This window comes from Zingiber officinale, chromosome 8B (assembly GCF_018446385.1).
Source record: "Zingiber officinale cultivar Zhangliang chromosome 8B, Zo_v1.1, whole genome shotgun sequence".
NCBI lineage: Eukaryota > Viridiplantae > Streptophyta > Magnoliopsida > Zingiberales > Zingiberaceae > Zingiber > Zingiber officinale.
In genome coordinates this window covers 92,964,212-92,982,181 of record NC_056001.1, presented here as the reverse complement: position 1 = coordinate 92,982,181, position 17,970 = coordinate 92,964,212, and the positions used below count along the sequence as shown (strand labels likewise).

Genomic DNA, 17,970 nt, shown 5'->3' with positions numbered 1-17,970 from the left:
GAATAGCATGGCCATTTGCAAAATTCAAACTTTTGTCCAGATATGGAACTTCTTCAAGCTTGACAAATACAACCCGATATTCAGGAATGGCAGCTATATAAGGAGTAGATGCACCTGCCTCATTTTCATCCTGAAGTAACTTATCCAACTCCAGCCAAAGAAGCTCCCTCTTGAAAGTACAGTTGATATTTCATATTCCACACAGGAGTAATGAGATAATGATGAGCAAAAGAGAAAAAAAATAGAAAACTAAAAAATAGCAGTATCCGACATTGAAATTTGGATGGCATGCATAAAAGTTTGCTGATACTACATACCATGCAGAGAAGTCATCCTCAATACTCTGATTATCATCTCCCAACCCCACTTGGACAATGTGCTTGGCGCCTATGCAGAGGAAAAAAAATATAGAAGAATATCCAAGTACGAATGATGCTTAAATTCATTAAACACATCTACAAACTTGCACATGACTACTACATTACAGTTGTATGTATGAAACTCACAGATAACATGTCTACTCAACTGTTTCTTAGTAACTCCTCATACCATGTTGACTTTACAAGTTTTTAGAGTAACAATTAGTCTACAAAACAAGTTAAATTCTCTAGAAAAATGAAATGCGTGAACTTTGAGCTTGCAACTGAAGATAGGATTTAAAATCAGCTTTAGGAGCATATGTGACTTAGTCAAATCACAAACTAAATAAATCAACTATATACCTTGCTCATGAAGCAGTTCATCGACCACCACAGCAACCTTTGCAAGGACACAATACACAAATATATTAGCCAAGCAATTCCCACAAAAAGAATACTGACAATTTCATCATGCCAAACCTTATTAAAATGTTCATATTGCTGATTGCCCAAACTAAACACACCAAATTGAAGATTTTCCAACCAGGTTCATCTTTCTTTCCCCTATAAAAACTAATAATCAGCAATTGATCAAGGCAAAAGGATTATTGGTAGAATAGATTAACTAAATGTGCATGTTTCCAGAACCTCTGTAAACCATTTGTAGAACCGGGCAGCATTATCAGTAGGCTCGCCATCTCCCTACCTAAAGAAAACAAAGGGATCAGCTCCCTCTCTCAATGGCGGCCACCACCAGCACCCACACCCTCCGCCCGACCCTCGGAGGCAGCGCCACTACCTCGGCACGCCCATCGCCACCCCTTCCCCCTCCTCTTCCTCCGCCGCCTCCTTCAAGGGTTGCTGCCGTCGCTCTCATCATCGTCCTCATCCTCGTCCTCAAGCCCAAGAAGCCCCAGTTCGACCTCCAGCAAGTGGCTGTGCAGTACCTCCTCGTCGCCCCCACCGCCTCCCCTTCGGACCCTGGTTTCTCCGCCGGAGGGAGCCCCCCCGCGGCCTACCTCTCCCTCAACATCTCGCTGCTCTTCATCGCGGACAACCCCAACAAGGTGGGAATCCGGTACGAGGCGGCGACGCTCAATGTGATGTACCGCGGCGTGCCGCTCGGCGTGGCGACGGTGCCGGGCTTCAAGCAGCCCGCGCACAGCAGCCGCCTCGTCCAGACCCGCGTCGCCGTCGACCGCTTCAACGTGCTCCAGGCAGATGCGCTCAACCTCGTCCGCGACGCCGCCATCAACGACCGCGTCGACCTTCGCCTCACCGGCGACGTCGCCGCCAAGATCCTTCTCCTCGGCATATCCACCCCTAGGGTTCAGGTGATCGAATCCTTACTTCGTCTTTTCCCCAATTCAATTAAGAATAACCACAAATATCTATCAAAAAGAAACTAAATCAGACTTTTTTTTATTCGAAAAAATAAAAAGGCGTGGTGGATTGCACAATCGTGATCAGCCCCAGAAAGCAATCACTCACCTACAAGAAGTGCGGTGTGGACGGTTTAAATTTGTAAATCATAAACAGAAAAGACGAGTTCAGTTAGCTTAAAGGCGAAGCAAAGTGGTAGCGGGAGCTGTTAGCTGTGGAAAACAAGCCACCACTGGCACGGTGGTGGTCGCTGTTGGGAAGGTTGTTGCTTTGAATTGGGAGAATGAAGGAGGTCGAGATTGGGTCGGTGATGGGAGGGGAGGAGAAGGTAGAGGCAGAGAAGGTGAGTCGCCCGAAGACGGCTCTCTCTCTCTGCCTCCCGTGGACGGCATCGTATAGGGTTAGGTTAGAGGGAAGAGTTGAAAATTTTAGCTAAGTATTGGTGGGAAAATTATCATAGACATCGGATTTTAAAAACCGATGTTAAAATCGGTGTCTATTAACGAAAAAACGGGCGCTCATAGACATCGCCTAAAAAATCGATGTCTATGAGAGAAAATCTGCGCTCATAGACACCGGTTTTTGGAAAAACCGGTGTAAAATACTCAAAGACATCGGTTTTTGCTTAAAATCGTTGTTGTTCCACTGATGTCTATGAAGGTTTTTGTTGTAGCGCTGTATTCTTCGATCATAGTAGGATATCTCATATAGTGGGATTACTCGTATATCTACTCAGTTTACTTACTGCGTAGATCAAGTCTGGTCGTGTACAACTCATCAAGTGCATTAGACTATCAATCACTTGAGAGTACTCTAGTTGAGAGATATTTTCACCTTGATTTTTCGATAGTTGTTGACTCGTATCTATCGGTGTTCGTGCCAACACAGTATCACCCTTAGTGAATTTTTCAAGAATCTTATCCACTTAATGTGGATGACTAAGAACAAGTCCTTCTATTATTCTAAGAATTTTGATTCCTAGAATCACATCAGCTAGGCTCATGTCTTTCATATCAAATCTTGAGCTCAACATACCTTTTGTGGATTTTATTATCTTATCAGTACTTCCAATGATAAGTATGTCGTCTACATAGAGGCACAAGATGACATAGTCACTCTCTGTGGCTTTCATATAGACACATTTATCACATTTATTGATCTTGAATCCACATTCCTTCATGGCATTATCAAATTTTTCATGCCATTGCTTTGGAGCTTGTTTCAAGCCATATAATGACTTCACTAATCTATATACCTTGGTTTTCTATCCTGGCACAGAAACCCCCTTAGGTTGCTCCATGTAGATTTTCTCTTCTAAATCCCCATTTAGAAAGGTAGTCTTTACATCCATTTGATGTATTTCAAGATTCCATAGAGTGGCAATAGCCAACAATACTCTAATGGAAGTTATTCTCGATACCGGAGAATATGTATCAAAGTAATAAGGCCTTCTCGTTCTCTGTATCCTTTGATTATCAATCCGGCCTTATACTTATCAATCGTGCCATCTGACTTCATTTTCTTCTTGAAAATCCACTTGCAACCTAGTGGTTTACTTCTCGGAGGAAGATCCACAAGTTTCCAAGTGTGATTTTGCAAGATGGATTCTATCTCAGATGCAATTGTCTCTCTCCAGTGAGGTCCATCAGAAGAGCCTATAGCTTCTGAGTAACTTCGGGGATCACTCTCCAACATGAAAGTGATAAAATTTGATCCATAGGATTTTTCTACCCGAGCTCTTTTGCTTCGTCTAGGCTCAACCTCTACAATTTCCTCATCATCATCTTCATCTTGTGTTTCATATGCTCATTTTGAGGAGTTAGTATCCTCACAGATCTTATACGGAAACACATGCTCAAAGAAAGAGGCATTTCTCGATTCGATTATCAAGTTCTTGTGTATTTCTGGTATGTGTGACTTATACACACAAAATTGATACGCACTGCTATTCTGTGCATATCCAATAAATATGCAATCAACAGTCTTTGGTCCTATCTTAATCCTTTTCGGATCAGGCACCAATACTTTGGCAAGACACCCCCACATTCATAAATATTTATAGGACAGTGGTCTTCTATTCCACAACTCATAAGGGCTCTTATCTATTTTCTTCTGGGGCACCTTATTTAAAAGGTAATTAGTTGTTAACACAGCTTCCCCCCACATGGACTCTGGCACTCTAGAGCTCAATAGAAGAGCATGCATCATCTCCTTTAGAGTTTAATTCTTTCGCTCAACAACTCCATTTTGCTGAGGAGTATAAGGAGCTGTTGTTTCGTATCTGATCCCATGTTCAACACACAACTCAGCAAACGGTGATACATATTCACCACCTCGGTCACTTCGAACCAGCTTAATTTTTCTATTAAGTTTGTTTTCAACCTCAGTCTTATAGAGAGTAAATTTCTCAATAACTTCATCCTTACTTTTGAGAAGATACATATAACAATATTTTGTGTTATTATTTACAAAAATGATGAAGTATTTATTACCACCACGTGTTGGCGTACCTTATAGGTCGCACACATCAATGTAGATTAGGTCAAGTAGTTCATTACTTCTTTCAATCTATTGAAATGATGACCTTGTTATTTTTGCTTCAACATAAATCTCACACTTGTGTTTTAGGTCAAGGTGGAATGTAGGTATGCTTTGCATATTAATTAATCTACACAACACATCGTAGTTAACATGTCCTACTTTACCATGCCACAAACATGAAGACTCAAGCATATAAGTGGAAGAGTTTTTAGTTTTATTTATCTTAGGCCTAATCACCATTATATTGAGCTTAAACAACCCATCAGATATATAGCCCCTTCCTACAAACACTCCATTTTTGGACAATACAACTCTGTTTGACTCAAAAATAATGCGAAAGCCATGCTTGCTTAGCAGTGATCCGGACACTAGATTCTTCCGAATCTTTGGAACATACAACACATTGTACAGAGTAAGGTCCTTGCCCGACGTCATCTTCAGCACCACCTTTCCTTGGCCCATGATGTCCGAGATTGCTGAGTTTCCCATGAACAGTTTGTCTCCAATGAGTTCTTCGAAGTTGTGGAGCAGCTTCTTGTTGCAACACACATGTCTGGTGGCTCCAGTATCGATCCACCATTGCCGCGGATTTGAACCGACCAGGTTCAGTTCTGAGACCACTACACAAAGGTCATCCATTTCTGATCCCTCATTCAGGTTGACCTCTTGCTTCTTCTTCGACTTCCTGCACTCCGAAGATTTGTGACCCACTCGGTCACAGTTGAAGCACTTCCCAGAGAAATTTTTGTTGATGCCTCCTCTGGGTCCCATCTTGGAAGACTTAGGGTTCTTCCGTTTCGAGCTTTGACCGTGCTCAACCATGTTGACTTTCACAGTAGCTTGAGAGAATAGTTTCCTCTCTGAACTCTTGTTGTCTTCTTCGATGCGAAGTCGAACAATGAGTTCCTCCACATTCATCTCCTTCCGCTTGTGCTTCAGGTAGTTCTTGAAGTCCTTCCAGTCGGGAGGCAGTTTCTCAATGATAGCAGCCACCTGGAAGGTTTTACTCAGAACCATCCCTTCTGAGTGGATCTCGTGCAAGATCACCTGAAGCTCCTGGACTTGGCTGATCACCGTCTTGGAGTCAACCATCTTGTAGTCCAGGAATCGACCCACGATGAACTTCTTGGCCCTTACATCCTCCGTCTTGTACTTCTTGTCCAGGGACTCCCACAACTCCTTAGCCGTTCTCTTCATGTTATACACAGCGTACAGTGAGTCCGCAAGGCAGTTAAGTATGTAGTTTCAGCAAAGGAACTCAGAATGAGTCCATGCCTCCAGTGCACTGATGGTCTGCGCATCAACATCCTTAGCACGCTTGGGAGGGTCCTCGGTCAAGAACTGAGCTAGGTTGAGCGTGGTCAGGTAGAAGAGCATCTTCTGCTGCCACCTCTTGAAATTCAGTCCACTGAACTTCTCTGACTTTTCCCCATGATTGATTGACACAGTTCCAATCGGGGCGGAGGGGGTCTGCACGTGTTGAGTTTGTTACACCTCAACATTCCGTTCTGTTGCCCGCTCGTGCTACTCGGCCAATCAACCCGTTCTGTCAACACTGTGCAGACTGCCTTCATCACCTGGAAGAAACCAGCCCCTGCTGCCAGCCTAAGATCATCCGCTCAGGTCATCTCTATTGTAAGTTGAATTTAAATTCTGTTTAATTTTAAATTCAGCTAAGTCCCCAAAATCTCCGACAACAAATTGTTTTACCCAATCCCAGGATTCCACCAAGCACTAGTGGTCATGGTGAACTGAGTGACACCTGAATGCTATCACGAGCACTCTGTCGAGCAGGAGTCGCACAGACAGAGGATGAGGGAATAAAGGTGGAGAGAAGCTTGTGTTGTTGTGTGTCTTCCTCATTATCGCTCGACACACCAGTAAATAGGTTTACATGGCAAAATGTTGATTGTTCCTCTTGAGTAAATTTTGCTAGCCTAGGATTTGCAACCCCTTGCGCACCCACGCATGAGAGAGAGCTTCTACCCATACATTTGTTCTCATCCTCAATGCATGTGATTAATATAAACCAACCATCATGTCATGAAACTCTCAATGTGGGACTAAAGTCTCATTCACAATGAAACCTCTTTCCTCTTCCACCTCTTCTCCATTCTTTTATTCAACAAAAGGGTCATCTGTCGTCTGTGCCGTCATCAAGAACCGCCAACACCACTTCCGCATGGTCCCTGATCTCGACAAATTATCAGTCGTCGAGGCCAACATGCTAAAGATTCAGGTAACAAAATCGATATATAACCTCTCTCTATATTGTTTGACCGGATCGGACTTGGTTCTTGCTGCATTCTGATGATGCGATTGTATTTTTGTTTTTCTCATTCTTCTTGCCGCGTGTGATTGGGGATCTAGATCGCATCCCTTTCGTTCTTTTGAGGAATGAGGCGAGCACGCTAGCGTACCTCTACTGGAATTTCCGCAATGCGCTTGTTGGCCGATCATGATCACATTGATCTTCCGGAGAAATATGGCAAACTGTAACTTCAACTTTGAAGATTGAAAATTTTGAAACTTCCATTAAATTTCGTGGTTGACCTTGAACGTTGTTCAAATTCTTCTATTGGCTTGTCCTCATTGTTATGTTTTTTTATTGAGTTTTGACTTTGCCTCAAACCAGGGAATTGTTTTAGGACAATTCACATTTTTTTAAGGCCTGACGTACATATTACAAGTTCAACTAATACTCAGTACATGCTTCGGAAGGCATTCCGATCATACTATGAATATTTCTGCTGCCGTTCTGCATTCATAATTAATTATGTTTAGTACTTTTGTTTTTCTTGTTTCACACACACACACACACACACACAAATATATCTATACATTTTAATATATACGTGCATAGGTATATGTTTATAGTTTAAGTGTGCATGACCTTTAAAAACATGATTGCATATCGGAAAATGTATCTCTCTCTCACTTGTGTCTTTGGACAAATACTGAGAGAACTATGTTATGCAACACAGGATGAAATTTCTTCTTAGATCTTCTATATTGCTCATGATGACATGGGGAGGTCAACATACAATGCAAATGGAAGGACTTTACAATCATATATTGGCTCTATTACTAGATCTATGGTGTCAATCAATATAAAGTCCTAATCTGATGTTCCAAAAAACATAAAACAAAAGTGTGGGAAGAGATCTCGGTAAGATTCATAGGCTGATTTAAATCATTATATGCATATTTTTTTGAATATGTTTGTATATTAATTTGACCATGTATGAAATACTACCAACTAATTTTTTTTACAGAATGTTTTCGACCTAACGCCACAAACAATAACAAATTGAAAAGTATTTGTGGATGCAAAACTGGATCCATCATGGGAAGTACATTAAGAATTGTCATATTTCTTTTAAGAATTATTAATTGTCATACTTAACTGACTGAAGAACATAATGATGAAAGTTATTCATGAAAAATAAAAAGAACGAACCATGCATTGTAAATATCACCACAACACAAAATGTCTCGTAAGGGATACATAGGCTTGGAGGCTGAATTGATAAGTTATAGAACATTCTAAACAATCATTACTTTTCGTTAGAGTGTTTTTGTCCTCTTCTTGTAATATCTTTCTTGGTTAATAATGATAGGGAATTGTAGGATTACTTGTTTTGATCTCTAATATGTAAAATATTATCTTTCATTTAGCTTTTCTATATCTTGTTTCAATGCCAAAAAATTTATACAAATCGATATATAGTTTCTATACTATATTGAAATGATTACCGATTATTGTTTTTGGTTAGTGTGCAGTCTTATATGAGATCCTGGATGAGGCTACTCTAGTCCTTCTATTCTGCAATTTTCTTTTAAGAAGTTTAACATTTTGTTTTGGACACAAGCAAATAAACCTTGTGATAATTATCAAGTTTCACACTTTCCTACTTTTTCAGATTGTTAACAGTTAGCATGAGTTATAGCTATATTATTCTTTTAGATATACGACTAAATTAGTTGACTAGAAAACTCTTGGAATACTTTGGCAAAATGATACATACTGAAATTGAAATTGTCAAATGCTTGTGTTCTAGTAGACTACTTTATGGATTCACATTATTGATTATTATCAAATATTCCTCATCTTCTTTTTTTTTCTCATACCTATCTTTATGTTGTAGTAACAATAGTTATGATGATCACTTGGAGTTTTATTTTCCACTCATTATGTTAAAAGAATCAATTTTATTTTCCACTTATTCTGTCAAAAGTCTGATTCTGTGCATCTCTTATTGATAGACAATGTTTACAATGAAATATCTTTTTATTACATGGTTCTCTTATCAAACCAGTTAAAAACAGTATCTTGATGCTCATACAAATATTTCTTTCTCAGCTAGATAGACCATTACAGTCAAGAAAACTGCAAAAAATTCTTAATCTGTTAGTCGGTATGATCTTGTTTTAAGATTCAGACTAATGCTATGTTAGCCTAGATTCTATAAATTATGTAGCTTATATTTCATTATATGGAATTAATGGATGTTTTCTCAATGTGTTTATTATATTCAATTCTTGAAAGTTAGATTGCAGCTAATGCATTTTGTATTTTTTACATTTCAGTTTACAGGAACAATCAAGAACAAATATTACAATCAATCTCAATTTGATAAAGTCAGAAGTCAGTGGAGCGAATTTATATACTCATATGCATATAAGGTGCCTAAGTCGTGTATGTTAGGATAAATATTTGGGATCATTGTGAATTTTAGTGTTGCTCTTGTAGATATACTTTTAGTTTTATATAATATAATTTTTGGTAAACAGTGGATATACTTTTGAATATAGTTTTGTGGATATACTTTTGGATATCTTTAATTAAAGATAGTATTTACTTCACCATAGTTTAATAATTGCAAAGTCGTTTCTTATAAATTACTTCAGTATAATACAAAACAATGAAGTCTTGACAATCAATTACTTTGTCAATAAATATAAATTATGAAATAACATATACCACATACTTCGATAAATAAACATTATGGTGAAGTTATAGAATATATTTACTTCACTAATCAACGTAACTCTATAGTTACATATCATCTATTAATTCAACATGTTACACAACCAATGAATTAAAAGATATGTTTCTACTATAGCAATCAATGTAAATTATAAAGTTATATATCATCAATTACTTTGGCACTTTGCAGAACAAATGAAGTAAAAGAGTTTTTTTTACTTCAGCATCGGTTCAACTCTGAACCGATTTTGCCTCTTTGAACTGGTCAAAGACTTTGCTTCTTTCTTGGATATGACTTCGGTGATAAGATGAAGTAAAATAGTACCCTATTACTTCACGTGCATCTACTTCGGTAATTATCTATCTATGACTTCGGTGAATATGTGAAGTAAATCAAGAAAATTCTACTAGTGCGAGGTGGTGAATATCTAAGTCAAGAACTTCGTGATCATCTAGTTGAGTTTGGAATCATATCCTAACTTGCTCCACCTGAAACACCATAATGGAAAGGTGTATCAGAAAGGAGAAATCACACTTTATTAGATAGTATAATCAATGATGAGTCATACAGATATTTTTTTCTTCATTCTAGGGACATGCTCTAGGAACTACTTTTTTAACTATTAACCGTGTTCTATCTAAGATAGTTATGAAGACACCATATGAGATATGAACTGAGAAGAGTCCTAAAATATCTTTTATGAAGATTTGGGGTTGTGAGACTTACATTAGACGTCAAGTCTCAAAGAAACTAGGATCTAAATCTAATAAGTGCTAATTTATAGAATATCCTAAAGAAACAATGGGATATAACTTTTACAATCCTATACAAGGTAAAGTGTTTGTTGCCAAAAATTGTGTTTGTTTAGAAAGAGAATTTATTTTTAGTAGAACCAGTGGGAGAAAATATATCTTGAAGAAATTTGAGAGACATAAATTAGCACAGAGACTTTGATGGAAATTGAACAGACACCGTAAAGTGTTGTGGATCATGAGCTTGTTATATAACAAGAAATTATGAAACAACAACCTGTTCAAGTAGAACAAGCTCTACGTAGATCTGATAGGGCATGTCATCAACCTGAGAAGTATTCTTTTCTCTTGTCTAACTATGGTGATGTAATGCTTGTTGATCTTAATGAGACTATATCTTATCAGGAAGCTATAATGAGCTCATATTCTGAAAAATGGCTAGAGGCCATGATATCTGAAATGGATTCCATGTATGTCAACCAAGTATGGACTTTAGTTAATCCACCTGGAGGAAAAACCCCCATTGAGTGCAAATGGGGTTTTAAGAAGAAAACTAACATAGATGGTAATATGCATACCTTTGAAAGACAATTGGTAGATAAAGGGTTCAAGAATATTCATGGTATAGACTATGATGAAACTTTTTCACCAATTGAGATGCTTAAATCCATTCAGACCTTGCTTGCTATTGCGGCTTACGATGATTATGAGAACTAGCAAATGTATGTCAAAACTTCATTCCTAAATGGTAATTTACTCGAGAATGTGTACATGATACAACCTGAGAGGTTTGTTAATCCAAAGAATACTAGAAAGGTATATAAGTTGCATAAGTCTATTTATGGATTAAAGCAAGTTTCTAGAAGTTGGAATCTTTAATTCAATGATGTGATCAAAGAGTTTGGTTTCATTAAGAATAAAGATGAACCTTGTGTCTATAAAAGAATTAGTGGGAGCACAGTCATCTTTCTCATTTTTGTATGTAGATGATATACTTCTCATTAAAAATGATGTTGCTATCCTACAGTCTATAAAGACTTGGCTTTGGAATTATTTTTCAATTAAAGATTTAGGTGAAGTTGCCTTAGGCATTAAGATCTATAGAGATAGATCTAATAGATTGCTTGGACTAAGTTAGAGTACATATATTAATAAAGTGCTTAATCGTTTTGCTATACAGAATTCTAAGAGAGGATTCTTGTCAATGCCACATGGTGTGAGCCTTTCTAAGTCTCAATGTCCCTCTACTAAAGAGGAGAGGAATTACATGGATAAGATTCCTTATGCATCTGCTATTGGATCTATCATGTATGTCATATTATGTACTCATCCTGATGTATCGTATGCATTAAGCATGACGAGTAGACACTAGTTAGATCCGAGTGAGAGTCACTAGACAACAGTCAATAATAATCTTAAGTACTTGAGAAGAACTCAAGATTATTTCTTGATATATGGAGGTGAAGAGGAGCTTGTTGTAAAGGGTTACAGCAATGCAAACTTTCAAACTGATAAGGGTGATTCAAGATCGCCGTCAGGGTATATGTTTTGCTTAAATGGTGGTGCTATAAGCTGGAAGAATTAAAAGCAAGATATAGTTGTTGATTCTATCACAGAGGTTGAGTATATTGCTACTTCTAATGTAACAAAAGAAGTTGTTTAGATCAGAAAGTTCATTACAGATATTGGAGTAGTTTTTAGCATAGTTAACCCGATATACCTCTATTGTGATAATAACAGGGCTATTACAAAAGCTAAGAAACTCAGGTCTCATCAGCAATCCAAACACTTATGTCGATGGTTCCATCTTATTCGAAAGAATATCTATAGAGGAGATGTGAAAATATACAGAGTACTAGATGATAATATTGTGGATCGATTGACCAAGGCTTTGGCATAGAGGAGGAATGATGGTCACACTAAGCCACTAGGTATTAGATACTTCAATGATTGACTCTAATCATATTTTAATAAATGGCAATATTTTTGTGATTATTATATTTATATTTGTGCAATTTTGAATAAATATAGTAATGTCATAGAGTGGTAGGTTCTGATATTAATTAGTTAAATTAATTGTGAGAGGTTATAGATATATATAAAACATTACTCTCAATTGTTCCTAGTCAAGTATTAATATATAATAGTAATATTAATATATTGAGACTAGTATGTAGGTTAACTGATGACTTAATCTCATAAGACATGGATATAAGATCTCAAGTTAACACCTAGGTGTATATTAGAGAATATGTACTAATTCGACCGACCATGAGAATGTTTCATGGATTGTTATATGAGTGTCATAAACATTCTCATAGTGATTATTAATATAGATAATCCTTTAACCTGAAATCACTACGGTTCTCTACATAAGGAGTTGTGTACTTTAGTATCAACAAACATCACTTGTAACAAGGTCGATTATAAAGTCGTTCACTGGGTATACAATGAGTTATGTGGAGAGATGTGAGTGATGTAGATGAAATTTGTCCCTAGCTTCCATATAATGAAAGTGATATCTATGAGCTCCTTGATTAAGTAGGACTACTGGAATACATGAACATACTCAAATAAGTCAATGTGAGATATTAAACTTATTTGGATAAGTAAGTCTACTTAGAGATCAAAAAACACATAAATTGATGAGAGGAGAACACGATCTATGCCTCGTAAATTAATCTAGCGATCAAGGATAAAAGGACTAAGTTATACAATAAAATAGTCATAGATAAGTTAGGTCGGATCTACGACATTCTAGTTACTTGGGTAGCAATGATGCATTACTATATGTCACTCATTGCTTATGTATTTAAAATGTGATTTTAGAGTCACTACCAATATTACGAGAACCTATTGGATCACATATAGAGAGCACATTAATTTTGGAGTTTATTTTATTTTAGTATGACTAAAATAAAATGAGTCTAAGTTTTAAGTCTAAAATTAGTTTTTTGGATTTTAAACTTGTTAGATTGATGGTGGTCCTTCGTTTGAGAGGAGGATTGCTAGGAATACAATCAAAGTCCCACTTTAATCTAATTGTATCTTATTGAATTAATAGGTTAATCTAATTGGATTTTAAATTTATTGGATTAATAGTTAATATAATATTTAATAGATAAAATTTAGTTGATAAGTTTTGGTAGATAAGTGATTAATCCAATTGAAGTCCATATTATTAGATAATTTTTTTAATAGATAAAATTTGATCATGTATAAAGTCTTCTAAAATAAGACTTACCATGTTTTGTAGAGTCTAGACAAGAAGTAGTTGTGAACATGTCGCTTAGATAAGATAATCATGAAAGTTAGGGTTTTATCTAAACTTATTATATTTATGGTAACTAGCATTATGTATATAAGATATTATGATTATCCAATTGTGCTCATGAGACGGGCGACAACTATACTCTTATGGAGACCGTTAGAGACATGAACATACTAATTATACTAACATTGAGTTTGATAGACAATAAAGTTTTACACATCAAGAGATATTAATTTCAAACAAACAATGTAATTTGAATGTGCATGGGTCTCTTAGTCTTTTCCATTACATTTATTTTAATGCTTTAATTTTGCATGGAACCCAATAAGAGGGGCGTGAACAATTGAGTATGGAAGAAGCACCAAAAGTCAGCGGCGCCAGGTAATTTCAATCCGGGGCATGCCCCCAATTCCACCACATTTGACGTCTTAATAACTTGTAGGTAGTGCAGAGCGTTTGCGGTCATCATGTTGCATTGTTGCAAGCTACGAATAGAGACTACTTAATCCTAAACTTGCGCCATATTTCAACTGCAAGAGTCAAATCATTGGAGTGGAGGAGGAGAATCAAACTATCTACTACTGTAATCGGGCAACACTAGTAGACCCCAAAAGTCAACCCGGAGGAACAATTTATTCACTTGGAAGCTACTGTCAAGGACTAATGTACATGGTCATGGACGAACTCGTAGTGACCCCAATATCCCTCACAGAAGTTGTTAGGAAAGAAAATCGTATTTCATGATTATTACTCTAAATATGTTAGGGAAGTAAATGATATTTAATGATTCTTGTTGTAAATATGATAACTATCCTATGAGAATTACGGAATTATAGGAGATGAAGATATGTACACTTTTATATATATATATATATATATATATATATATATATATATATATATATATATATATATATATATATATATTACGTCTTGTTAATGATAAAAGTAGAACAGATTATTATTTTCTTCCTCTATTTTTACATGGTATTTGAGCAGTGACGATCTGCTCTATTTTTACATAGATTCCAACAATTCTTATTCTCTACATCCTTCGGATCATCCTGGAATGATTCTTGTTTCTAAATCTCTTGATGGTGACAACTATTCAACTTGGCGCAGAGCAATGACCATTTTTTAAATGCAAAATCCAAATTTTGCTTTGTTGATGGAACCCTCGAGGCACCATCTGTGCAAAATGTTGGTGCAACCTTAGGTCAAGGTTGACCTGGTTGACCCGACTCGAGTTGACCTGACTCGAGTTGTATTTTGATGTTTGACAAGAACATGATGGGAGATTGTTGGTGCAACCTGGTTGACCTGACTCAAGTTGTATCTTGATGTTTGACAAGAACAGAAACTTGGGAGGTTGTGGGTGCAACCCTTGGTCAAGGTTGACCTGGTTGACCCGAGGTGAGTTGACTTGGCACGGAAAATTCCAAGCAGGGAGCTTGGCTCGGGAAAAGTCCAAGCAGGGAGCTTGGCATGGGAGAAAGTCCAAGTATGGAGACTTGGCACGGAGAAGTCCAAGTATGGGAACTTGGCAAGTGGAAGTCGGAGAGGGCTCGGTAGCTCGTTCTCCGAACTGTGGTCAGAGAGGGCTCGGTAGCTCGTTCTCTGGACCGGAAGTGGGAAAGTCCTGGTGAGTGAAGCCAGGCAGTTGTGAAAACCCTAGTGAGTGAAGCTAGGTGAAAGTCCTGGTGAGTGAAGCCAGGCAGTGGGAATTCCTGGTGAGTGAAGCCAGGCAGTTGGAAAGTCCTGGTGAGTGAAGCCGGGCAGATTGGAAATCCTGGTGAGTGAAGCCAGACAGTTGTGAAAACCCTAGTGAGTGAAGCTAGGTGAAAGTCCTGGTGAGTGAAGCCAGGCAGTGGGAAAGTCCTGGTGAGTGAAGCCAGGCAGTTGGAAAGTCCTGGTGAGTGAAGCCGGGCAGATTGGAAATCCTGGTGAGTGAAGCCAGGTGAAAACCCTAGTGAGTGAAGCTAGGTGAGAGTCCTGGTGAGTGAAACGGGGCAAGGGAAAATCCAGATGGATCAAGGGTGATCAGACATCTGGTGTTGAGAAGGTCAAGTAGGTCAAGGGAGTGACCGGATACTTGACACGAAGAGAAAAGTCCAAGTGGGTCAAAGGGATTGACCGGACACTTGGTGGGGAGTCTTAGCAGGTCAAGGGAGTGACCAGATGCTAAGCATGAGATACCAATAGGTCAAGGTTGACCGGATATTGGTTTGGAAGGCATGAGACTTGGTTTGGAACGAGACTGAGCGATCGGTGGATCGATCAGGATACTATCCTGATCGGTCCTCTGACCGATCAGATGTCACGCGCACAAGCCTGATCGGTCTCCGGACCAATCAGGCATCAATCTGAACGGTCGGAGAAAGGTCAGTATCGATCCAGTAGCGCAGGATGCGACGAGCTCACTGATCGGTCCGCGGACCGATCAGTAACAACAGAGTGAAGCTCTGAGAGCTTCTGATCGGTCTGGGGACCGATCAGCATAGAGCCTGATCGGTCCCCATGACCGATCAGCAGCACCCTGGACCGATCAGGGTGGAGCCTGATCGGTCCAGGACTAGCCGTTGTGAGTAACAACGGCTAGATCTCTGTGTCTTCTTCTTCTTCGCAGGTGGATGCAGGTATATAAGAGGCTGAGGGTTTCTACAGTGGGGCTAGCTCTTTTTACGCTTACTTCTTCCTTCTTGCCCCTGCTTCTTGCTGCACTTGAGCTTTGCTGAGCTCTCTGCTTCGTGAAGCTTCGTGTGAGCTTCCCCGGCTGGTCAGCTGCTGCTGTTCTTCCGTGAAGTTGCTGCTTCATCAACGGAAACCAGTCAAAGGCAAGCAAGGTGTTTTACATTCATATTGTTTGTATTTCTTGCTGTATTTCTATCTTGTTGTTGCAAGTTATTGTGGCGAGGTTTCTCCACCCAGAAGAAGTGTTCTTACTAGCCGGTTTTCCGGGGACTCATCCACCGACGGATTGATAGGCTTCGTCCACCTTATGAACACGCCGAGGAGTAGGAGTTTCATCTCCGAACCTCGTTATATCGACAAGTTTGAGGTTTGCTATTCTCCGTTGTCGTTTCTATTGTTTATTTCCGCTGCGCTAACCTTGATTTGTAGAAAGAAACGAACGATTTGGAGTCGACTATTCACACCCCCCTCTCTAGCCGAGTACATCGATCCTAACACAAAACAAACCAGAGGACTACGCGACATGGAAAAAATGCAATGATATGGTATTATCCTGGGTTCTTAATTCTTTGATACCTGATATTGCAGATAGCGTCATTTTTTATGACACTGCTCATGAAGTTTGGGAAGATCTTCAAAATCGCTTTTCTCAAAGCAACGCACCACGAATTTTCCAGATCGAGAAAGAGATTGCTTGTCTTGCTCAAGATTAGATGACAGTTGCATCTTATTATACAAAGTTAAAAAAAATGTGGGATGAGTTAGGATCCTACAATGATGCTGCTTGCACTTGTGGTGTAAACAATAAAAGACGTAAGTTGATGCAATTCCTCATGGTATTGAATCAGTCTTATAATGCTATTCGTGGTCAACTCCTTCTCATGAACCCATTATCTGATGTTTCACAAGCTTATTCTTCCATTATTCAAGAAGAAAAGCAACGAAATTTAGTTGCAAGACGGGAGACAATAGAAGCTTCTACCATGGTCATTCAAAAAAGTGAACCAGTAGCCCTTGCTGTTCAACACAAATCTAGTCTCTCCTTTCGCCCTAATTCCAATAACCACAAGTCGCTGCATTGTTCTTATTGTAATAGAGATCATCATACGAGAGAGATATGTTGGAAACTACATGGTTATCCACCTGGGCATCCCAAGCATTCAACTGCCAAAAATAATCATTTCAAGCACAATGATAGCAATCAATCTTCAATTCATAATATCAGAGAGACTCCAGCGATGCAACAACTTCAACCAATTATGACTGGATTGACTGAATTATAGCTACAACAACTTTTATCCATTATACAGAATAATGGAACATCTCAAACAACTACTCCCAAGGCAAATAATGTCACTACTTCAAGTTTGTTCTCACCTGAACTGATAATCGATAGTGGTGCAACAAATCATATTATTTCTTCTCCAGCTTTGCTTGTCAACAGTAAGGAGAACACTTCTTTACTACCAGTTGTTATGCCAAATGGAGACCAGGCTCCAATTATTTCTACTGGAAATTTACCTTTGAGTCCTATTATTTATTTAAAGAATGTTCTTGGCGTGATATCTTGTAAGGTGGATTTGATGTCGGTGAGTCAGGCCATAAGAGATTTAAATTGCTTAGTAACATTCTTTCCTTATTGGTGTATTTTGTAGGATTTGATGACGGGGAAGATGAATGGTTTGGGTAAACAATGAGATGGACTATATTACTTGATTACAATATCAGCAAATAAGTTACACCATCTTGTCCAATCTATTCATACCATCAAAGCTTCCTCTTCTCAAAACACTATTACCTTGTGGCATCGACGTCTAGGACACTTATCCTCTTATAAATTAGACTTTATGTCTAAAACCTTGTTACATTTCCCTTTGGAACCACATAATAATTGTGATATTTGTGCGTCTGCAAAACAAACAAGGCTTCCTTTTTCAACTAGTTCTATTTCTTTCGTTAAACCATTTGAATTAATCCATTGT

At 38.3% G+C, this 17,970-nt stretch overlaps 1 protein-coding gene and 1 long non-coding RNA gene across 2 annotated transcripts; one reads left to right on the top strand and one right to left on the bottom strand.

Moving 5' to 3' along the window:
* Positions 1-349: 349 nt before the first annotated feature.
* LOC122014722 lies at positions 350-869 on the bottom strand. The gene is made up of 3 exons (XR_006120746.1): positions 840-869; positions 723-759; positions 350-387 (listed from the first exon to the last, which is right to left on the bottom strand). It is a non-coding gene; the product is annotated as an uncharacterized LOC122014722 (long non-coding RNA).
* A 230-nt stretch (positions 870-1,099) lies between these two features.
* On the top strand, positions 1,100-1,945 carry LOC122014040. The gene is made up of 2 exons (XM_042570235.1): positions 1,100-1,712; positions 1,802-1,945. The coding sequence occupies exons 1-2, from the start codon at positions 1,100-1,102 to the stop codon at positions 1,885-1,887; spliced, it is 699 nt and encodes a 232-aa protein (XP_042426169.1). The 3' UTR covers positions 1,888-1,945.
* Positions 1,946-17,970: the final 16,025 nt, after the last annotated feature.